We start from the raw sequence: 25,451 nt of genomic DNA on the forward strand, positions 1-25,451 counted from the left end.
TATAACTCACTGATAATCTTATTGTTTAGATAAATATCATTTGAGTCTCAGCTTTTATGTCTTTTTTTCTGAAGAAAGATTAAAAACAAGATATCTGTGAGCCAATGCTCACTAGTAAACCCCCGCTCTGATGTGAATATGCAAAATATGCAAAGTCATCATTTAACAGGAAATTGACATCTGATTGGTACAAAAATACATCTCACAATATGGCATGCATAAACAAATAGTGTGATTCAATTTCAAGCATCTGCAATGAATAGTTGCTGAGAAATTTTTGACAAACAAGAGGCCCATGGGCCACATCGCTCACCTGAGGAACAATAGGTATGATAAAATCAGCTTAATGGAGTCATAATACAAACTATCTGGACAATGTACAATAATACATGTTGATCCTGTATAAATAAAATCCATTTTTCCCCTGGATATTCTTATGTTTATAATCATCTTTTATAACAGGATGATTTTATAGTCATATCATATGTTGAGTATTGCAGTTCTCAAAAAGATCCTTAACAATTGTTTATATATGGGATATAAATGTACATAAACTCTGAACCTTCTTGTGAGGCCAAAGAATTGTCCTGGGGCCAAAGTTTTAACAATTATAAAGAATCATCTGGCTGATTAGTTTCTGAGAAGAAGATTTTTAAAGATTTACCATATATATTCCTTTGTTAAACTTTGACCCCCCATTGTGGCCCCACCCTACCCCTGGGGATCATGATTTTCACAACTTTGAATTTACACTACCTGAGGATGCTTCCACACAAGTTTCAGCTTTCCTGACTGATTAGTTTCTGAGAAGAAGATTTTTAAAGATTTACTCTGTATATTCCTATGTAAAATTTCGACCCCATATTGTGGCCCCACCCTACCTCCGGGGGTCATGATTTTCAAAACTTTGAATCAACACTACCTGAGGATGCTTCCACACAAGTTTCAGCTTTCCTGGTCTTATGGTTCATGAGTAGAAGATTTTCAAAGATTTACTCTGTATATTCCTATATAAAACTTCGACCCCCCATTGTGGCCCCACCCTACCCCCGAGGGTCATGATTTTCACAAATTAGAATCTACACTACCTGATGATGCTTCCACACAAGTTTCAGCTTTCCTGGTTATATGGTTCATGAGAAGAAGATTTTTGAAAATTTCTCGAAAATTTTCATAAATTCCTAATTATCTCCCTTTGAAAAAGGGCTTGATCCTTAATTTTCACAAATTTAAATCCCCTTAGGCTAAGGATGCTTTGTGCCAAGTTTGGTTGAAATTGGCCCAGTGGTTCTTGAGAAGATGTTGAAAATGTGAAAAGTTTACAGACAGACGGACAGACGGATGGACAGACAGACAGACAGATGGACGACAGACAAAATGTGATCAGAATAGCTCACTTGAGCTTTCAGCTCAGGTGAGCTACACACTGTTTGAAAATTTGGGGTGGGGGGGGGGGGGCTTGAGCACCTTAAAGAGTTCCTTCTCCTTATGCTATTTTTCAATCAATTAGTTAATGAATATGTGTAAATGGAGTTTGAACCAAAATATACTTCAATTCTATTATTGCTTCTCAGTATGACCATTATGTTCAATAAAGGTGATTACATTACAAAACAAAATGCACTTATTGTGCTGATAGTTTATGTATAAAGTCAATACACAAAATAAATATTTAATTAATGTATTGTTGACAAATGATGAAATACCTACTTTAGTTTGAACTAAAATATTAGCTTTTCATGCATAAATGAAAAATTTTCAAAGCTTAAGAAAACTACATCTACATAAAGAAAAGTAGGCTTTGTAAATAAATGTATTGAATAATTGCAAATATGATCTGATCACAAAAAGAAAACGAAAATTCAATGTATGAACTTTGTTAAAAATAAAACTGTATTGATTTAGAAGAAGGAATGAAAATAAAATCAGTTAATTAAAGTTAAAGTTGCAAAATCATCACACAACAATGATAACAGGCATAGACACAATGTAGGATAATTAGTTCAGATAAATTTCCTTTGTTAGCAATTTTATCCTTACCCATGAATGATCAATTAAAAACTGTTTCAGAAATTAGTAATGTTTTGTTGAATTGCATATAAAAATAACATTAAATGCAAGAAAAAATAATGGCTTTTTAGAAAGCTACAGGCTACTCAATATCTTTTAATAAAGATGAATGTGTATTTTGTATTAAACAATAAATACACTACTGCAGATTCCTTAATTTACGTGAGTACTTAGTTTCGTGCTTCAACTATTTTGCACCAAATAGCAAGAATATAAAGTCAAGAAAATCTAAGTTTTATCATAGTTTCATTTAGTTTACATCTGTCAAAAAAATAAAATGGAGATTTTAAAATCCGCTAGATGGCCTTCTCCTGATTTTACGCGGATATTGATATTAATTCCTCTAGTTTAATAAGGAATCTAGTTTACAATTGAAGCCAGCATGAAATGGGTAATCTAGATTTATCAAATAAAGTTGAGTGAAGCCAAAAACATTTAACTGTCCCATAAAATTCTTATACATTTGAAACTTAACCAGAAGATCACTTAGATCACACAACAGAATTTCTTAGGGCAATCAAACATATTCTATTTCAAAGCCAAAAAATTGAATTTACCAATGTGACCAAGCTTAATTTACTTAGCCTACCATGTAATTGTAAAACTTCTCATCCTTCAAATATTGTAAAATAAAGTTGTTTGTGATAAATTAATCACCAGGCTCCAATATCATGAAGCAATCTTAGACTTCATTCAAATATTGAACAGTACGTGTCTTGATGTATCCTTGCCTTAAATGAGATTTAAGAGTTCTTAGATTTCCTGATTGAAAACAATGACAAAAGTTAAAAGCTTTTAAAAGTGTCTTGATATAAAATTGTTAACTACAAATTTAAATCGCCAAATTATAATAATTAAACAATCATTTTACGACTGACTGAAATTCTGACTAAAGTCTAAAATTGCTTCATGATCCTGAGCCCAGAAATTCCGCAATAACAGGAAAGAATTAAGATTATAAAAATTTTTTAGGAATAAGTAATTTTATTTATCGATAAAGTAAAACATATACAGTTATCTCATTAAAATCTCCAATCATTCAAACACTCTATATTGTCATATATGTAGGGACAACAACAATTCACTTCGCCTGCATACAATTAATTGCATGTAATATTTAAATCTTAAAAGGGCTAGATGATCTGGCCATATTTAGACTCCTTTGAACATATATGTAAAAGTGGCATCAAGATGAAAGGAAATATTAATTTGTATGCACTCACACAAAAGTAAAATGTCAATTTCTCCGTACAGAAGATATTGGTAATACATTTATTTGAGATCTGCATTTTTCAAATAAATAGTTGCTTTTGCATTTCAGCAGTCCCAGTAAAACAAATTAAACAAAAAAATTTAAATATGTTTGTGAGGACTTTTTTCATTTTTCATCTCCTTCTTAACCCTGTTCTAAAGGAAATACTTAAGTTTGTCAAATATTCATGTAAGATAATTAGATACAGTACTTGTAATTTGATATGTTCAACTGACTACCATAAAAACTTCTGTGAAGTAATAAAAAGAAATATAATAGAGTGTACCTAACCTCTTTACTTCTTTTTAAACCAAAGTAACATGCCTACATTATCTATTCATATCACAACAAACATTTATCAAACATCACAATCTCTGAAAGCAGCACCATTGCATAACTAAGCAGCATCTTTGCATGAAAAGTAATTTTGCTATATATTATACTTTTTTTCACTGACCCCCTCTTTGACCACATCATTAACATTTCTATATAGCGCATACTGCAAACCAACTTTCATTAATGTGTGAGAAATTTTCGCAAGGTTCGTGAGAGCCTCATTGCCGTGCATATCTTTCCGCGGACCAGTATTTGCCACATAGTTGTAATAACAAAGAAAACAGGTGTGGATAAAGCTTGTTGCAAAAATTAGTCACCGTGAACCAGTTCATCTCGAGTAAATCACCAAAAAAAAAGTTGTCACGAATAATAGTTGGTTTACAGTTCCTATAATATAACAAATCTAACTTACTTGATCAAATTGGGAGTCCTCCCCTCTCTGTAAAGACTTTGCCAAGGGCTTCTCCTGTAAAAAGGGCAAGTGAGCAGTCAATAATGATTGAAGGAGTTGTGAATTAAAGACAATAATATCCACTTGTACAGATAAAAGAATGTCTGTTACTAAATAAACTGTGCATAGTTGAGCACCCTGACTGCAGAAGTTGAAAGTATAAGTACCCTGACTGTGTTTATAAATATAGAGCTAAAGATCGTGTATAGTACAGAGAATATTTTTAGAAAACATGAACAAAAAAAAATGTTTTTATTTTTAATGATAATATTATCATCAATTTGTATGTAACAAGTTCTAGCTCTAAACCTAGATATGTCTCTTATGATAAAGAACTATATATGATATGAGTCAAATTTGGACCCCAAAATTCGCTACTTTTAAAATGATTCAGGTACATTAATTTGTTGTGTTATTTTATAAAAGAGTTGACATGAAATATGTTTTTCACCTATTTATTAGATTTCTATGCACTCACTGGCAGTATATGACGTCAGAAGTGACGCTATTTTTATAATTCAATCAAAATCAACCAAAAATTGACATTTTTCTTATCTTTTTTCGAATGGGAAATATAGAGCGACTCTTTGAACAAGAACGAACTTTCTGTCACTTATAAGTATTGGAAAGATACATCTTTTGTGAAAATATTTTGTTTGTTCAAGTAGTCGCTCAATGTTTCCTTAAAGAAAAACTGCCTCAAAACAAGCCGTTTTATGCTAAAAATGCGAAAATGGCGGGAAAAGGTAAACTTTATGATGTAATATTTTTAAATTGTGGGCACTAAAATCGAAATGAAAATTATGAAAAAACTTCAAATGTATATTTGTACAAATAAAACAAAGAATTACAGTAAAATGACAATGTTCATTTTAGGGGGCCATTTTAGGCTCAAACCATATATAGTCCTTTGTAATTGGTATAAATCTAAAATTAAAACAAAGTAAGGTGAATTTATTTTCCCAAGTCAATGAAATATAAATCAATCAATTTTGTGGTAAATACATGTACATTTAGTTACACAATTTGATCTTTTGAGCCAAAATTTCCACAATTACAGAATGTACATGTACATACTTGGTACATTTTGATTTGACCCAATTGGTCATACAATTATATTCATTCTCCTTGATCATATCTTGAAATCTTATGAATTTGATACCATTCTGAAATTTATTGTATCAACTTCACTTGAACACTAATGAACTTGAATTCTATCAGTAAAAGCGAACTGTAGATTCCTAAAGCCTGATATTACATATGTACTTCATTCTGTGATTCTGCCATTTGTATCAAATTGTAAAAAAATAAAATTGTAAGACTCTGAATTTTTAAAGGTGCCTCTCCCAATTTTGCATGAATATTTATTCTTTTAACTCAGTTAGAAATCTACAGTACTGTAGATTCCTAATTAAACATGAAGAATTAAAATTCGCGTAAAATCACGAGAAGCGCCCTTCCCATTTTAAAATCTTGCCATAATTTTTTAAGGGTTGAGGATTATAAGAAATAACGATTAAAAAGTTCTGCACTCAGGATTTCATTTCTCAACATTTGTTACAAAACAGCAAAATCGTGGAATAAAGTACATTGTATTTGCCTAATATAAGGAATTTACAGTGCATCAGTTGAGTGAAACATGACCTAACAAGGGCTCAGTTACTCCAGTATATCAGCTGAGTGAAGCATGGCCTACCAGGGGCTCAGTAACTACAGTATATCATTTGAGTGAAGCATGACCTACCAGGGGCTCAGTAACTACAGTTCATCAGTTGACTGAAGCATGACCTACCATGGGCTCAGTAACTACAGTTCATCAGTTGACTGAAGCATGACCTACCAGGGGCTCAGTTAATACAGTACAGTGGAGCCTCAGTTATCCGGACGCTTTCGTTCCCAAGTCCAATCGTCCGGATAGGTGAAGCGTCCGGATATCTGAAATGTGTCTATTGTTGTCATGAATGATAATGTATTTGTATACAATGGCTCCCAGTGTTGATACTAGGTTTATTGGCCTTTCATACCATATAGCAGCACATGCTAGAGTTGTCTGTTGATATGAACGCTTTTAGAAGAACTTTGCTTTATTTTATTATTTTGTCATGAAATATTAATCGGACAACAATGACAACCGAATCTAGCTAAATTCTTTGTGTCCAAAAAAAAAGGCGTGAAACTTAATTGACAGGGGTAATCTTTTGTACAGAGTAGGGTATCATCAAATTTTACCGTCCGGTTAAATGAAGCAAGATTAGTAGTAAATCAGTGTTTTGTGGTAAAAACAGACCGTCCGGATCCGGAACGCGGAATTCCGGATAAATGAGACAAAATAACGTATAGAAAAATCTGTTCCCAAATAAAATCGTCAGTAAACTGAAGCGTCCGGTTATCTGGCGTCCGGATATCTGAGGCCCCACTGTATATCAGTTGAGTGAACCATGACCTACCTGGGGCTCAGTAACTACAGTATACCAGTTGAGTGAAGCATGACCTACCAGGGGCTCAGTAACTACAGTATATCAGTTGAATTAAGCATGACCTACCAGGGACTCAGTTCTTCATGCAATTTACTACTGTTATCACCTCTTTATTTGCCTCAGACTTTCAACGAAACACGCTACCGACCTCGGAAAATCAAGTATGTTGAATTTACATCAAGATCGAGAGTCGCCATTTTTACATGTAAACAAAGTGCACCACATGAATTTACGGGACTGGTGATGGTGTTGAAAAGAATATCCGAGGCAAGTGAACAGACGATATCAGTAGTAAATTGCATGAAGAATTTAATGGTACTAATTGTTTTCACAGAATTTGCGTATAAATAAGGTAAATCAGTCGAAAACTAGCGCACATTTTTCTGCGCAATAAATAAACAATTTTTTCAATGGGTGGCCCTGTAGCCCTCCGGTCTGTCAATATTTTTTTTCCCGCAGAGCTACAATTCTGCAGCTATCAGTTGAGTGAAGCATGACCTACCAAAGGCTCAGTAACTACAGCATATCAGTTGAGTGAAGCATGACCTACCAGGGGCTCAATAACTACAGTATATCAGTTGAGTGAAGCATGACCTACCAGGGGCTCATGACCTACCATGGGCTCAGTAACTACAGTATATCAGTTGAGTGAAGCATGACCTACCATGGGCTCAGTAACTACAGTATATCAGTTGAGTGAAGCATGACCTACCAGGGGCTCAGTAACTACAGTATATCAGTTGAATGAAGCATGACCTACCAGGGGCTCAGCCACCACCTGCTCCACCTTCTTCTCAGCAATGGAACAGAACTGTAAGAACAGAGTCTGCAGGGTGAACTCCCCTGGCTTGACAGGGTCTACTTCCACACTTCTGCTATGCTCCCGTCTCCATGGAAACCTGATCACATGGACATGACCGTTCTCATGACTGTCTTTCCTCTCCATGATGGAAGGACTACAGGCACAGTCTTGTTTTTAGTCTATAAAAGATACCTTATTTGTTGGTAATGTTTTAGGAAAAGATATTTTCATAATTCAAATCACTTTTATTTTGAGGCTAGTTTTTTTCTTACTAATATGTTCACAATAAAATATTAATCAATATCTTGTGTCTAACTTATATTTATAATTATGTACAAGAATAAAAATAAACAGGAGTTATTTCAGAATCTCATTAATTAATCTGTTTTGTTGTTGCAACCTTCATGTACAACTTTGCACTTTCATTGGTTTGCTAAATTTCTATCTAGTATACCAAGTGCTGCAAAAGGCAGGAAAAGCCTGCATTGCGAAGTGAGGCTTAGGTTAATAGTAACACATATACATAAGAAAATCAGTGAAGAATTTAAGTTGAGTTGGGTACTACCCTAAAGTCTCGGGTATATCAGCAAAACACACCTTTTTTTTTTTAACTAAATTGGAGCAAAAGTGGGGGGGGGGGGGTTCATGTTTTACATAGGAAAAAATTTTACTCCATTGTTTCAGAGTGTGTTCCTGGAAACCGCAGAGGTATGACTGCCAATATCACGTGTTATGCAAGTTGAATGAGTGCAGACTCTATTTATTTTAGCAGAAATACCTTATTCTTAATTTAATTTCCATGAATTAAAATATTTATCCACCCAGTTCACTGTTTCTTGCATTATGTAATCAGCTACCTGTTGACTGGACGCATGGTCAATGTTTGTTTTTAAAACAATTTCTGGTGTCAGTAGCATGCACCTGTTTCGTGTCGGACTTCAAAGTGCAGGAAGATTAGCAATGATTATGATTTGAGTAAACTTATTTACTTAATGTCATGTTATGCAGTAAAATGTTACTGCTTTGCAGAGACACAATTAAAATTACATCAATCATTTTTACAACTTGATAATAATGATATACAACTTACAAACATTTCTTCACAATGTTTATATAACAAATATCCAAGAATTGGACTAATCATCAATTATTTAAGTCATTATTTTGTGGTTGTTTTGGATTTGATCTGCAGACATCAACACTTTCAAGCGCTTGGAAAACATTACGAGTTTTTTTAATGCATTGACATCAGTGATTTTTTAAAAATCTTGAATGAAAATTTCTGTGTTTTTTGGGTGCATATCATAAATAAAAACAGCTGGGTTTTTTTCAGCATTATGATTTTACACTCAACTTTAGGGGTGTGCATTATACACTGGTGCTTGCTATACACAATACTTAACATTAAAGCAATATGAGCTGCAATTTTCATGAAAAATTTTTTTAAACGAAAATGTTATTTTCTACTTAAATGACAATAATATCATGGTTTTTGAATTTCTTTTTGCCAAATTTTTGTGAAAAGGGCCGTTAAGGAACCTTAATTGGAGCGAAATTGAATTATTGTCGTCCTGTACAAAAATTAATTTGCTTTATGTTCCCTAGAAGAGATATCTTTCCTCTAACAGAAATTAATGATTTTTTCAAACCTTATTTATCATAAAAATTTAAGTTTTATGCAGACTTACCATAGTAGCAGGTTTTTACAGCAAAATAAAATTCTAAAAAATACAGCTCATATTGCTTTAATATTACTAACAGTAAAAAAATTTTTCTCCAGCTCCTGGACGCTGTTAACCATAACATTAAATGACTTGCACTTCATGGTTTCTATTGCTTAACAAAAAGAACAAGATAGGGTAAGGGCCCTTTTTGGCCCCCTCCCAAAAATGTTCATAATATAATTTTTCTCTGATTAAGAAATTGTTTGACGCTTTTAATGCTTGTATACAGAAAATTTTATTAAACATCTGTACCAAGTATTCTTACCGTATTTTTCCGACGATTAGTCGGTATTTTTTTCCTCTGAAGCAGAGCACCCGACTTATCGTCTTGTTCGACTTGTCGTAGGCTCGATGTCAGAAATTTTTTAAAAATAGCATTAAAAATCTTGGTTTTAATCATCTTGAGTTGGCTCTGTGATTAAAAATTACGTTGTTGAATTCACTGTTCATCTTTAATAATTATCATTTTCACTCATCTGTCAACACTTTAATACATAATAATAACAACAGTAATTAAAAAATGTTACATTGTCTTTAATCAATTAAAAGTTTTACCGTTCCGTTTTTATAAACACATCGTCACATGGTTCTATGTATCACTAGTAGGAAGATAACATTGCGCAGTAAAATTGAAACCAAGTTTGAATGGAAGAAAATATTGCAGTAGGTTCGGGGGATGTTTTTTTTAAATTTAATTATTTTATTTGTAAAATGTTGTTAGTTGAAAGTATAAATCAGAAATATTTAATGGTCAAATTCAATCTTAAAATACGTAATCGGCAATTATCAATACCACTGTTTATACAATAGGCAAACACCGGTTGTGTTAATAATCTTGCCCTAAGGCTGAGATCTTTACCGCAATTTCTCTCCCTGTGTATATAAAGAGTACCGTTATAAGAGTGATTATAGTTCATTGATTAATTATTGTCCAATTCTTTGATTATAGTTAGATAATTTTTTTAGGAAACGTATGTATGTCGTATATCGTCATTATCAAGTCGTACAAATGATCGATCTATTTCTAACAGTGTCTATGTAAAACAATAGCGTGTAACTGCATTACTGGATACAAAGTAAACAAGTTTCATCAAATCATAGTAATTGCTAAGCTTTCTGCACTTGAGATCCCCCTTTGAAGTCCGACACGAGACAGGTGCATGCCTGTGACACCGGAAATTGTTAAACAAACACTGACCACGCGCCGAGTCAACAGGTGGCTGGTTACGTAATGGCGAATACACTGGCGATAGTCAGAGTGGATACTTATTTTAATGCTTGGGAATAAAATATTTCTGACAAAGTAAGTTTAGTATAACACGTGATATCGGGATTTGTTTAAAATGCAAGCGACTTTGTATAAGTTGCCGGTATTTGAAAATTTGATGCATAAGTATAAAGCGTAATTGTTTAAATGCTAATCATTAATAATAATTGGTAGCAATATCGGTGACATCGTGGCATCATACACTGATAATGTTACTGCAGTTTTATAGGCCATTTTGAAGTGATAAGATCGACGTATGGTCTGAGATCGACGTATCGAAGGATTTTGTTAAAATTTTGGCGAAAAACGGGCAATTCGACGAGTCGTCCGCATCGACGAGTCGTCGGGAAAATACGGTACATGCAATGTACCGTTTACACCAGAGCTCAACCAAAAAGTGCACACACGCAATTAGTCTGCATCTTCAAAAAGCTTGTTCATTATTGTTTTAAAATTACGACATAAAACATGTTAATTTTTAATATTTTTCATTATAAATAATTCAAACAAGAAAAACTTTACAAGACAGGATTGGTTAAGCTAAGTATTGGACCTTGATCAGAAAATTACAGAATTGTTTATCTGAAAGTAATTCGTTAATTAGGACAATTCGCTATTTGCGACTTCACTGTAGTACGGTTATAGAAAAAGTTGTTAAATGTCATCTATTTTAATGCAGATTTACCATACTTTTAGCAAAATAAATTTCTCTCTTCTATTTTTTGCTGTTCAAATTTATATCTCATTTAGGCTTTTATATCCCATTTGGGCGATTGGTCCCAACCTGTCTAAGAGTGAATCCTTTCAGGACTGTGTGCCAAACTCTACACTATTTCCGTAATAGCGAGCGCAGCTCGCCGGCGCGCAGTGCCGGCGCGAAGCGAGCTCTACCGGCAAGGCGTGTGTGAATAGAAAATTCGGACTAGTTGCACATTCATTCAACGGATTTTTTTGGCGTCAGTAAATCGGACCAGTAATGCATCGTTTTAATCGTCCCAGTAGTTCCCTGTAATCATGGCAATTTTTATCACTTCACACTCTCACGAGAATCAGCAAGACAAATTTAGACAGTAAAAACAATAACGATGTAAGCGACATACAGTCAATGTTACCTCTAAAGTTCACCTCAGTCCACTTTCAATCAAAAATAATCGTGTGACGTCACAAACGTTTACACATTGATCCGATATATTTTTTCGGAGTCAGTAAATTTTGACCCACAATTCATAGTACCAATGGTTTCCAACCTCACGTTCCAACATCACGTTCTCCCAAGAATCAAAGTAAAACCTTTGAAAAGCTTATAAGATGTGTAATTTTAAGAACATCATGCTTTTTAAGTAAATAAAACAGTATACTTCGCATACTTTTATTTCTCAGGGGAGTTTTAAAGAGTAAGACGACACTTAACCAACGTCAGCTTTGACGTCACAATAAGCACTGATAAGGGGAAATTACTCTAATTGAAGTTATTGTAAATCTGCTGAAATGACCAAAATCCTCTTAAAATCTTGCAAAGGCTAAGATAAAGAACAGCTGACGAATAAGGACATTTCTTCAGATACAGGAAACAGTTGTAAATTGCACTAATTTGGATGAATGCTCACAAATATTTTATTCACTATAATCACGGTAATTTCCTGAAACGTAACGTTATACGTAGCAGCGCCCTTTTTTAAAGGGGGTGGGTGGGTGGATGGCAGCCTCATCCAAAAAATCTTTGCAAGCAAAAGAAAAATAAATCGTGAAAATTCTAATCCTTCAGCTCTTTAGCAGTTCAATGGTTTCTTTATTTTCACTTCCATTTATTACATGGGGAGGGGGGGGGGGGGGACAACACCATGTTCTTTTGACATGATGAGCAAATATTTTTAAGCGTAAATTAAAAATAAAATTAAACATTAATTATTTTTTTTTAAGTGGAGGGGCAAATCCATGGTAAGTCGATATTCTATGTATAAATTGACAAAAATGAAAAAAAATTTAGCATGGGGGGAGCTCTACGATGAGTCAAGTTTTATATGTAAGTTTAAGAAAAAATGTCTACTGCAAAAAAAAGGGGGAAATCGATCAATCAATCATAATCACAATCACTTTAAAAAAGGAGATGCAGTGCAATGAATATTTATATATTAAAATCTTTATTATTTAACAACATTGTATCTGAGATTAAACTATTGTTCTACATATAAATAAATAAATTATAACAAATCTTATAAACTATGAATAATGAAAATTTACTGAAAAATAGGTATGTTTTATTTTTTGGCATTCAAATTTCACGTTGTTAATTTTATTTTATTAATTTATTATAATTCATTGTTTGATCACATGCTGTGCTCGCCCCAACGGTCGCACCGTAAAACATATTAACAGAAGAAGCAGACTGGCAAATCGGTTATCAGTTTTGATCATGAATGTTTCAAAGACTCAGGGAGTGAGAAATACGGATTTCTCTAAAACTTTTTCTAACTTCAGTAAATGTCTACTGCATTTTGATGTGCTTTAGATATTGCAAATATTGGGGTATAGAAAGCATGAAATGCAAAGTCGTCGTTTAACAAAATACTCACGAAATGTCTTTATTCCATGTTCCACTTCCATAATCTGATCAGACTGATGTTTTCATTTTCTTTTCATTTCCGGTTAACTGGTTATCCTAAATGCCGCAAAAATACTAAAAGAAACACAGATCGTCATCATCAATAATGATTTATCAAACCCTATGCCTACTCAAATGTGTAAAAGCTAGACAAACGAAAGTTTCTCTGATCTACCAAAAATTGTTTTTTTAATAAAAGAATAAGAAAGAAACTAGCCTAGATTGAATATGTATTACGATCCCGAGATGAATTAAACCAACATTTTTTCATTCAGTCAGTGGATGTACTCTGATGGTGTTATTCAAAGGTTATACAGATTTATCGTCGTTTCTTTAAAACCAAGATATATTTAACCAGTATTTCATTAAAATACATGTATATACAGGCTTTCATTCACTAAGCTTAGGGACCGCGGTTTAATAGAAGTTTTTTTTCCTTTCACTGAAATCAATATTAGATTATAAAAGCAATTACTGTTTTCAATCAACATTTTGAAAATGAAACAAAATAACTTATACAAGTAATTTTGTTTCATTTTCAAAATGAATACAAAGAAAGGAATCGACACATTCTGCAAATAAATATACATTTATTTGCAGAATGTGTCGATTCCTTTCTTTCCTATCTGTCTAACTGTTTCCTATGGTTTTCTGATGGGGCCACTTTGACCTTCGCACTTTCGCCTTTAGGACGAAGATGCGAGTGCGAAGTTGCGAAGGCGAAAGTGCGAGAGTGCGACGGCGAAGGAGCGAAAGTGCGAAGATGCGAAGATGCGAAGGCGAAGCGCGAAGATGCGATGGCGAAAGTGCGAAGGTGCGAGGGCGAAGAAGCGATACTACTATCGCTCCTTCGCCCTCGCAACTTCGCACTCTCGCCTTCGCAACTTCGCACTTTCGCCTTCGCCTATTTTGATAGTATTCAGAAAGTCTCGGTCGAATACATAGAATTTGATGCAGGCACCGTACCCGCAAAGGTTTTCCGATCAATCCATGATATTATTGGTACGCATGCGCTAGGCCATTGTGTTTATTATAGCATCACTCGGAACTACTCGGATGTCTCGCGCACTCGACATTAAGTTTGTATGGAGCGTAGCGGAATCAGCCGAGGATTGCCGATTGTTATAGCATTGAATGATTTATTTTTGACGTCGTCGTGTTAGTAACTGCCGTCAGGTGAGTAGACAAATTGATTAACGCGCGTTGGCGCGTTATGATAATTTGTCTTCTCACCTGACGGCAGTTATTGTCACGACGACGTCAAAAATAAATCATTTGATGCTTATATTTACATTCCCTTACTGAAGAAATCAATTGTTTACTTAAATAAATCGATATAAAGCGCAGGTCACGGAGGGAGTGAATAAGTAACAGCAAGAACAGCTGTTTTGTAAAACCGGTTTAACTGGCTTTCACATAGACTGTTGAGATGAAATCGACGAGCATGAAAATATAATCCATGATAAATAACTCTTGAAATGTTGCTTTTAACAATAAAGTCAACTTCTTTGTTGAATAAATAAAAAGCATGGTGTTTTGACAACATTCATGAAATGCATTTTGTAACCGATAACATAGAAATTACTGTTTGAGAACTACTTATGTAAATTACTCGTAAATTCATACGCGGTAAATAGGTGTTGCATTTCAGGCACGTAGCATCGTTTTTCCCCGAATCATGAAATTCCTAATCCGTGGGGGGATTGGGGGGGGGGGGCTAACTTCAAAACTTCAATTTGACTCCTTATTTCGTTATTTTCATATCAATTTTTTACATACTTAATTCCAAAAAAGTGGGGGGGGCCAACTCCATGTTCATTCACTTTTTTATATGTAAATTTTAAAAAAATTGTTACTGCGACAAAAAGTGGGGGGGGGGGGGGGGGCAGGCCCCCCTGCCCCCCCCCCCCCCCCCGATGCTACGTGCCTGCATTTAGAGGCATTTAAACATCACTGAATTTAATGGAAAAACACAGTAGAATGTAAATATAAATATTTTAATGTGTTTATGTGACATATATTTACCAGTGCTGCATGGCTATGCATGCCTTATCATTATATATGCTCCATATAAAATGTAATGTCCGCTATAATGTATACATATGCACTTCCAGTACCTGTCACTTACCAGCTGTCTGTTTACCGTGGATCAAACACAGTAACATTCTAATTTCATTATGCGACACTCCTTACATTGCTCAGGGAGAGGGGGTCCGCCCCCGGAAAGTTCAATATTAACAACTTCACACATGCAGTAAAGGGGGAGAGAGGGTCCGGATCCCACCCCCCCCCCCCCCGGAAAATTTAATTTTATTAATTATATATAATAAAATCTCCAAAATATGTCTCGGAACCGCCCCCCCCCCCTCGACAAATATAATTATCCATCGACTCCCACCCCCATAGAAAATGTTATGGATCTGCGCAAGCTGTTGAAAATAAATTCAGAAAAGTTCATTGTCTGCCTCATGCAGATGTCCTTTTATACAGCTAAAATTGTCTTTAAACGATAGAGAGCTCCACAGTAATAAAAAGGCGAAGGCGAAAGCGCGAAGATGCGACGGCGAGAGTGCGAAGTTGCGATGGCAAGGGAGTGATAGTAATATCGCTTTTTCGCCTTCGCAACTTCGCACTTTTGCCTTAGCATCTTCGCGCTTCGCCGTCGCATCTTCGCACTTTCGCTCCTTCGCCGTCGCACTTTCGCCTTCGCAACTTCGTACTCTCGCACCTCGACCTAAAGGCGAAAGTGCGAAGATCGAAATGTCCCAATTGGAACACCATAGTTTCCATTAAGCGAAATGAACAGTTCACCAAGAAGGCATGAAAAAACTAATCGCTACTCTTTGAAACCGATTCTTGAAAATCATCGTCATATTGAACTGTTGAAGAAATAAAGTACACGTATTCAGCGCCCTTCATGAAGGCTCTAACAACGTCTTAGTACAATTAATTTTTATTCTTCAACAAATTAGTTATTTAAAAAAAACATACCCAAACTTTCTTATATAACGTTATAAAGTCAAAAACTAACTTTATTGAATATTAAAGAAACTGAAAAAAAATCACATACTGTTTTAACGTTGAATTCTTTAAAACTTGTGCAAGATAATTCTATATATTTGATGTGAATATTATCACGCGGAAGTAATTAAAAGTAGGCTTAAGTCAAGCTTAATATTTTCCCAATTTTTGACTTTTTAAGTATATCATATCTACTGTAACGGGATTAACTCGTTTTCTGATTTTGCTCTCAGCTGTTTTTCTAAATGCTATCATTGTTCTCAGCTTCTCCAAAGGATAATTTTAACGTGTGTTTTCTGACACAGTTTACAATAAAATTAAACAAAATATACATCTTTCTGCCTACTTAGGTTTTACCTATAAACAAAACAGTACGATTTCCCGATTTTAAGATGTGTTTCTGTTTATGTTTGATTGACATGTTGAAATTCAGGGAATATTACGATCATGGAGTTATTTCAATTTAAAGTAGAAAAAATTAAAGTTGAATTGTACAGTGAAATAAAGAACAAAAAGATAGATTTTAAGTTCAAGACGTAATTCATTGACAACCATTTTTGTACTTGTTGATTTTTGCGTTTCTTGTTTCACGATATACTCTTGTTGAAAAATATCGTAAGACCTTGTTAAATTTTTGAAGTAAAATTATTGGAAGCATTCTAATTTAATTTATCGATGTTGTAGAGCTTATAAAATCAAAGACGGTGATTCGTAAGTACAAGGTTAGCATTGTGTGATCTCGCGTGCAACTTTAACATTCACATATTGAAAAAACAACACCTCATACTGAGGTAGAAAATATTGAAGCTATGAAAATATTGATTTCATTGAAGGCTCTGATATAAATATGCAGGGTACCGTTTGGTTTGTATTTGCGACAACTGTAATTAGACCCATTGACATTAGTTCGCTACTTGTAGCAGTCATTTGATTATAATTGATCTACACCGTGGGTTTTATTTTTTAGAAAGATGAGCATTTCAAAGTGTGAATATTTGTACTTTTTCATTTTTCTTGTTGGATATTGTGAAACTTTGAGTGAAACGTATTTATATCGAGAAGTATTAATCATGCGGGACAGATATAAAACTTCTAACATATCGTTTGCTGAACAAACTCGTTCAAAAATCCAGTGTGGTATACAATGCACGTCGGTGTGTCAAAGTTTTTCGTATAATAAAGCGACATCCACCTGCCGTGGATATGACGTCATAATCAGTGACGCGGTGTCCAGCGTTTTGGAGGGTGGTTGGAAGACTTACAATATCGACAGAACAGGTATGCTCATTTAGTAAGATCGATAAAACACTATTTTACAAAAAATGTTATAACTTTATGACAATGTACAACTTAGTTTTTGTTTTAAATAAAATTATTGATACAGTCCCATCATACGAATCTCATTTTTTCCTATGGTACGATGTAACACTATAGCATGCTATTTCTAGGATAGGCATTTAGGAATTTTGATGCAAATAATATTCTGAGTAATGCAGTGTTGTTTTATATTTATTGAAACTAATATTAACTTTACAGAATAATATTCTGAAAATTTAAAGCGAATTAGAAAATCAAAATATAAAAGTTTCTGTCATAAAATTCTTGAATTCATTTAATCAATCTTTAAAATATCTCCTTTTGTTAGTTACCGCCACCCTTACAATGTCATAGGTTCTAGATGTAGAGTATTTGTTTTCAGATAAGAATTTTCGGATGTTATGATCAAAAGTGCTAATCAAAAACTTCAATAATAAAAAGACCGACGTATGCTCGTTAGCATAGCAATGCCAAGTCAATTATTCTTCTTTAAAATTAAAGTAATTGGTTTGGCAGAACAAAGATGAATATTCTATATAGAAATCAATAAGTACATGAAACTTAAAATTATATCTGACTTATCTTAGAAGTTTCTTAATGCAATCCATTAAATATGAAGTAGTGTTCTGTGTTATTGTATGGCAAATGCTGTTAAATTATTTCAATTCTATGTTTTTCACCAATGCTGTGATGTTCGATTAAATTTGATTCCTTTATATTTGAATGCTTTGCTGATTGCTACAATGGTTTATACCTAATTTTTTAAAAATCTCATTAAAAAACTAGATCTAGTTTGTAATCTCGTTATAAAGTGATGCTTAGTAATACAAGTAACGACATGTAACTTACCCGTTATAGAGCTCTATAAAAAGATCAATTATATTGTTATGGAGTAATTTTTAGAAAATATGTCGTTATAACAACATGTTAACCAAAAAGAGCAAAAATCTAAATTGTTCAAAAAATCACTAATTATTTAAACAATAAAATGCGTTCTTTCGTGATTCATGCGGAATATGAAGGTGGCGACATTGCAGAAAAAATACATATGTAAATATTTCATCATCAAGATTATTTCGTTCAGTCCGTGATTTTTCTTAGGTCGTTTGTAGCCTATAGGTTTCGACCAATCGATAAACTGGGTGTGTAGATTTCAGTCTTGTTAGTTTGATAGAGCTATATATTAACTATAAGTTTCCGTAAGAAATAGAGGGAATCATACTAGATGTAGAACCATTTTAACAAGAGCTTGGACTTTGGTTAGTTGTGTCAAAAGGCAATGTGACGTATCTATTTAATTGCTAGCCACTCAGCCATGCATGGCTCTTTGAAATCAACACGATTTGTCTGGTTTTTGAGCGAAGATTACGCAATTGGTGCATATTTCGCTTGAAACCAGCGTCATTATTAACTTTTTTGACGCAAGAATAAGGTTGTCCATCCATAACTATCATATTTCATATCTAATAGATTGCAAGTTTGATCACTAAAATCTTCGTGCGATTTTAAGGAGTTTATTAAATAATAAAGTTTCAACTTTGAAATCTTAAAAAAAAATTTTTTTTATGAAATTTATCATATGTTGAAGTTAACATTAACGTTTATGGGAAAATGCATTTTTAAATATATTTCTTTAGGACAAGTAATTTTCTCACATTTCTCTTGGTAGAAAGTTGCAAAAGCTTTCTCCGTCTTCGAACATGCTAAAATAATTCATAGTTTACCATACATATTTTCAGATTATTTTCCTAAGGGCAGACACAACTCTTTAAAAAAAGTTAAGTGCAAAGAGTTCATTTAATCGACTACATACATGGTATGGTTTATGTCAGCCTCATAATAACTTGATGTCGTATAGATCAATCAAAATTGTTAAATTCACCTTAGTCATGGATGGACTACCTACTTTACCTGGCTCAACAAAGTATGCGTAATACTCGACAAGTAAAATTAGTGGATTTGAAGTCGAGTGGCTTTAGACTTGTAAAAGTCGACAGAGATCCATACAAATCGTATGAATTAAAGACACAAAAATTTCAAAAGCTTTAATTAAAAAACTGATGTACAATCGATTGATCGATTTGCTTTTTTGGCCTTGTTTCTAAAAGATGGAAAACACGTCGAGCTCAACCCCCAAGCTGTTTTAGGAAAGAGGATCATATAGACTTTGTCATTTGTGGCTGTTGATCTTGATATCTATGATAGAAGTTTTCCAGGTTGTTTATTTAACACCCTCTCTGTCCGACTCTTTGATAAAGTGTGCTTTAGTTTTATCCCCGAGGAGGTGATGTTATTCTAGTTTACCTTACAGTGCCATTTATTTTTGTAATGATGCGCATCAGTAAAACAAATATCACTGAATCCATGGATAATTCAGAATTAAATCTGCTGAATATATGAATATATCAGTGATTCTGCAGAGATATGCTGGGTTTATTGTCAATTAGGATTTCCTTCTCGATGATAGGCGAGGGAGGCCCAGTAATTGCATACAATTTTTTGTTCACTGCAAAACTTTAATTGGTGTGTAAGTCATTGGTTAGTGATATAATAACGTTAATAAATTATTTCAGTTAAAAAAAAATCTTCGCTTGATGATAAATCCTCAATATAATATTTTTCTTTGAATGAATAAGAAGATGCTGATAGCAATATAAATATATTGAAAACATAATTAAAGGTATTTAAACCTTAAAAAAACAAAATTTGTATCTATCAAAATGAAATATATTGACAGCAGAACAAAACTTAAAGAAGCACTTAGAAAATTAAACAAAAACTTTCAAAACCATCGACACAATTGGATTAATGAAACAAAGAAAGAAATTAGATTGATTGGCTTATATAGAGGCCTGGTGTACCGAAAGTAGACATGAAAAGTGTATACGTACTTATATTTCCGATTGGATGGGGTCCATTATTGATGTGCATATTGCAACTATTTATCCTCGTAGATTATTTTCAAACAATCAGTTGGCAATTACTCAATGTTTTTGTTAGTATTTTCTATTTACTATAAAGAAACAACACACTCAATTACTAAAATAGCGTTTAAATATTTTATCAACTCCCCTAAGTATATAGTTCCACTACTTGGATCTATGTTTACTTAATTGCCGTATGAATGTCGAAAGTCTAGACTCTGTTTTTTATCTTTCATGAACTTTTCAAAAAGAATGATCATTTAAAAAGCGCACATATCAGGTACAAAGCATCGTTTTTGAAAAAGGAGGGAATACAAAAAAAAGAAGAAAAAGATGCAATGTTTTGAAAATGTGTAAATCGTCAAAATACTTATCCATGCGTGGAGAGGGGTGGCAAGCAATTGTTTTGTATTTTACAGTTTAATCAATAAATTTTTATTTATTCTGAACTGCTCGACATCAGTTGAACAAGTAACACAGAACGTGCCAACTATTATGTATATTCTTATTTGTTAAAGGGCTGATATGGAATATATTTATACATGTACATAATGTCTTTTTCGCGGCTAAAAGCTTTATTTAGTAGTACCCAGAAGCCTAAATAACAATTCTGAAAACTTTGTTCCAACAGCAAGTCATAGAAGTCATATAGACGTCAACGATTTGTCTCAACAAGATAACAAACACCATCTTTTTAAATTCTCCTTGAAAACTCTACTTTCAGGTAGCCCACCAGAAATAAGCCCTTATTCTAGTACAGTGTCAACAACAACAACAACAACAGTACCAAGTACAACAACAACAACAACAACACCGAGAACAACAACACTAACCACAGCGCCACCTATTACGACGACTAAACCACAAACAACAGAAATAACAACGGCGTTATCCACGGTAGAAACAACCACAACAGCGCCGCCTACCACAACGGTCACAACGGCTGCACCGTCTTGTACGTTAAAATACCAATATTTGTATTGTTTTCTAAACTTAAAGATGAGCTTCGTTTGTACAGTATTCACTAAGATATTTTAGTTAAAGTTTAAACAAATACTGTATGTATGGTTATTTTCGCCCCGTATAATTTTCACCCTTTACACTTGCAAAAAAATATTTTGCCCCGTCTTGAATTCGCCCAGACACAGTTTTGTGTTTGACGAGATCATAATTTGAGACATTGGAATTCGCCCAGTCTTAAATTTGCTCGGTGACAACGAGGGCCATACTAAGGGACGGAAATAAAAGGGGGTGAATATATCCCTGTATACAGTTATTCGTTTGAAAATGAAATGCTGGATGCAAGAAATTACAGAAGTGCATGCAGATCACATGGTCTCATTCATTGTATTTTTACACATTTTATTTTAATGATAGTGCCTTTCCTTTTTAAAATGTATTTCCCATTTTTTCCTAGGCTTGGCATGTCCCTCTGACTACATCTGCAAGCTGTCAATTCTGTTCTGCTACAAGTACTACCCGACCAGGAAATTTCGCGAGAACTCTGAGCTGGATTGTAGTAATGACGGTGGAATGCTGGCCATTATTGATAATGTGGATAAAGATAATGAAATATTGAATTATATAAGTAAGTCATTGTGTTATTCAACACGTTAAACAATGCTATTCAGTTAACTAAATAAATCGCCAATTGGAGTATATTAAGTTAATAGATAAGTCCATACTGGTGTTGTATAGCAGCTTCTTCCCTTAGCCTAAATAGCTAGTTGCAAGTCCGATAGCTTACTGAAAAAAAATCTTGAAAAATGCCAAATTGAATGTAAAAAGGAACCGACAAGACTTTTTAAAATTTGAGTCAAGATTTCTGACACAATTAGTTTGCAATAAAAACTTTGTAAATATAATTGAGGAACAACTTTACCTAATAATGGCAAGTATTTTGAAATCAATTCCAAACTTTCTTCATGACGTCTTTCATCACTTAAACACACTCTTCCTACAACACCCGCTTCGATTTTTGACTTTCAAAAAGGAACCGTCATCTCAGTATCTCACAACCAAATGAGGAACAAATATTTACGAAATACTTATTTTTAGAAATTAGTGATTTTTCCTCATTTCCTTGAAAAAAAAAGAGAGAACCTTCAATATAATAGGCTTTCCTCGGGGGTAACCTGGCTAAAGGGAGTGGAAATTCTAATATAGCTAGCTTTCCGTAGGGGAAAAATCTCAGGCTACTATATGACCATTTTTCCGGGAAGAAAACCTGCTATAGACATTTTCCAGGAGGATTAGATGGCCATTGGGAAAAGGCACTATACAACACCGGCTCATTGGTGATTTGGAAATATTACATAACCTTTATTGATTAAATTCGGGACAGAAAGTTTACTCAATAAATGGGCATTTATACATGAACATCCCAGTATTACAAGTAGACAATTGCATATTTCGTTGACATTATCATGTTTTATGGTATATATTCGATTTTTCAACACAAAAACTAAATTTCGTATAAAGAGATATAAAGTGGTTAAGTTTTCATCAATAAATGTGCATTTGTACATTTAATATTTGATATCTGCAATCAAACAATTGTTGTAAAAATGGTCAGATTTAATCGTTATGATGGCGACGCATGTAATGATCACGCCAATAATTTACTACTACATAAATTTAATTTTTATATACGAGATTTTCAAACACAAACGCTCCATGCTTTCAGTGTGTCTTTCATGTAGTCTTTTAAAATATCTTATTATACCTCAATATGATTATTCTACATAACGCGACATCTGATTGGTTCTAGACAACCACGTGCCAGGGCAATAAACCTTCATTTTTCCCTGTCATCGTCATATTCGTCATCATATCCCACCCTCTTCGAATTGTCATTCCATGCTCATAAAACAATATCCCGAGGATGAGCATTCGATGTAATTAAATGATTAATTCTTTCAAAAATCGTTTAAAATCCTTTTATATCAGAAAACTGTCATATAGAAAGAAACCGCGGTAAACATTAACTACGTTATTGCTTTACTAGAATTGAAAAACGATTAAAAACTGATTTATTCTAAATTATCACCTGTCTTTCGGTATAATAAACAATTTATTGGGCGTTGCCCTCGGGAAATATGATTTTCAAGGGGAAATAAATCTTCATATTTCCCTCACAATCATGCAATAAAATTTATGTATAATATACTAGCCTAAGTATATACCACAAAGAGCTTACTGTTCCAGTTCATCTTATGCATGTATATTTCATAGCTTTCAGATTCATTCTTTGTAATTCAATTTTCTACTATTTACACAAATTATAGATAGGAAAACATTGTATACTATATAAATAGTGCCTGTTTGGGAAGGTAACAGTTGAAATTGACACCCCGAGAAAACTATTGTCAACCGACGCGAAGCGGAGGTTGACAATGGTTTTCGAGGGTGTCGATTTCAACTGTTATCCTTCCAAACAGGCACTATTTATTTTATTATGCTGAATGTCAATTTCAAAGAAAACTTAAATGCTTTTTTATAGGAATGACTTGAATTCTACTGCGAACCGTACGCGCATCATTTACGCGCATGTAACAATTCGTTATGTTACCCGTTGCTACGTGTGTTGCTAACGCTGAGGGTAATAGAACGGATTATCAACTGCGTCTAAACCAATCAGATTTTAGTATTTAACATGAAAGTATAATAAAAAAAATTTGCACACCATTGAGGGTGGGGGTCATTTAGTGGAACTTGTTAATATTATTTTTATTCTTTCTTTGATTTAAAATATGTTTTTTAGGCACCGAATCAATTTCGGAGACATTTTACTGGGTCCAAGGAAAATATCTCAACAACGAGTGGCGCTATGACGACGGATCACTGATGACGTACTTCCGGTGGGCTCCTAACCATCCTCTAAAAAACGACCTTATTGCATTTAACAGCGGCAATGGCTTTCACGGAACGGAGAACACTTACCAAGACGTGTTTTTCTGTGAAATAAGACTTTAGAATGACGTGTTTTATCGGAACCGCAAGCGCGCCTTATGAAATAGAACCATTCTAACAAGACCTTAGACTTTCAGTAGGACGTAGCTATCTAAATCTATTTCTTGCGTCAAAACAAGTTAAAAGTGACGCAGTGTCAAGCGAAATATGCACCGATTGCCTTGTCTTAGCTCAAAAGCCAGACAAATCTTGTTGATTTTAGAGAGCCACGGCTGAGTGACCGACACTGAAATAGAGAGGCGTACGTCACATTGCTGCTTAACACAATTACCCAAAGTCAAAGCTCTTGTTAAAATGGTTCTAAAGGTTTTAAGAACAACACAGTGACTACGAATCTCCAAGAGCCTAGTAGTATTGGATCTCCTTTTATTCTAAAAATAGAAAAACAAATTTGATGGGACTCTAATGTGATAACCTGATGGCTCTTTATTTTTTCATAATCTAGTTGCATTTATTGGTGGAATGTGTGCATAGATTAATTTGCTATCCATTAATTAAAGAGGTTGTTTGGAAACAATTTGTTTGGTTTCATTACCATGGATTTCTTCTAAAAATGTTTTTTTTTGTTCGTTAGAACTCGTGTTTCATTCACTTTCTGGATGCTTTGATTAATACAAAGAATCTTTTTGCATTAAAATTAGAATAAACGTTTTCATATTTTAACACGGAATTTTTTATTTAAAAATGAAGGGAATCACAAACCATGTTGGAAATCAGGAAAATGGGATTACTTATTTTTCAATTGCCACTTATTGAAAGTATGAGAAAGAGCACTTTGCGCAGTTGAAATTGGATTCATTAATTAATGCACACCATAGAATTCAATTGTGTAAATCTCCTCTCTACTTTCCGCTATTCTGGAATATCAGAGTTTTTAGGCTTGGTGACAATTATGTTTGATGCACCAATACCAAAGGACGAGATCTCCGTGAGATAAGGGATGGCGTTCAGTACGCCACGAGATCGATACATTATCTCATGCTGTTCACAATGGACCATATTTAATGAAAATGAACATCAATAATGATTTGTCATATTGTAAATCTTGAATTTACTTGGTGGGTGTATATTGTCAATTTTGCATGTACACCCACCCAGTAAATTCAAAATTTACATCATGACAGATTATTCATTAAATTGTCTTATGTTACAAAATGTAACAATTCATAACATATGTTACAAAATATTACAATTTGTAACATATGATACAAAGTGTTACAATTTGTAACATGACAG

The 25,451-nt window shown here is 33.8% G+C and overlaps 2 protein-coding genes across 2 annotated transcripts in view; one reads left to right on the forward strand and one right to left on the reverse strand.

Annotated features, from left to right (window-relative positions):
• LOC128192278 (protein furry homolog-like) overlaps window positions 1-13,164 on the reverse strand; it is a 45,739-nt gene extending 32,575 nt beyond the window's left edge. The window contains exons 1-3 of the mRNA XM_052864855.1: window positions 12,953-13,164; window positions 7,347-7,567; window positions 4,071-4,124 (exon numbers count right to left, since the gene is read on the reverse strand). Of these exons, the coding sequence (XP_052720815.1) occupies window positions 4,071-4,124; window positions 7,347-7,532 (240 nt within the window). The 5' untranslated portion in view covers window positions 7,533-7,567; window positions 12,953-13,164. The remainder of the gene's footprint in view (window positions 1-4,070; window positions 4,125-7,346; window positions 7,568-12,952) is intronic.
• Window positions 13,165-16,869: 3,705 nt separating this feature from the next.
• LOC128192689 (uncharacterized) lies at window positions 16,870-24,807 on the forward strand. Its single transcript, XM_052865583.1, has 4 exons — window positions 16,870-17,280; window positions 20,968-21,198; window positions 21,661-21,831; window positions 24,007-24,807. The coding sequence occupies exons 1-4, from the start codon at window positions 16,974-16,976 to the stop codon at window positions 24,216-24,218; spliced, it is 921 nt and encodes a 306-aa protein (XP_052721543.1). The 5' UTR covers window positions 16,870-16,973; the 3' UTR covers window positions 24,219-24,807.
• The last annotated feature ends 644 nt before the right edge of the window (window positions 24,808-25,451 follow it).

This window comes from Crassostrea angulata, chromosome 7 (assembly GCF_025612915.1).
Source record: "Crassostrea angulata isolate pt1a10 chromosome 7, ASM2561291v2, whole genome shotgun sequence".
Lineage (NCBI taxonomy): Eukaryota > Metazoa > Mollusca > Bivalvia > Ostreida > Ostreidae > Magallana > Magallana angulata.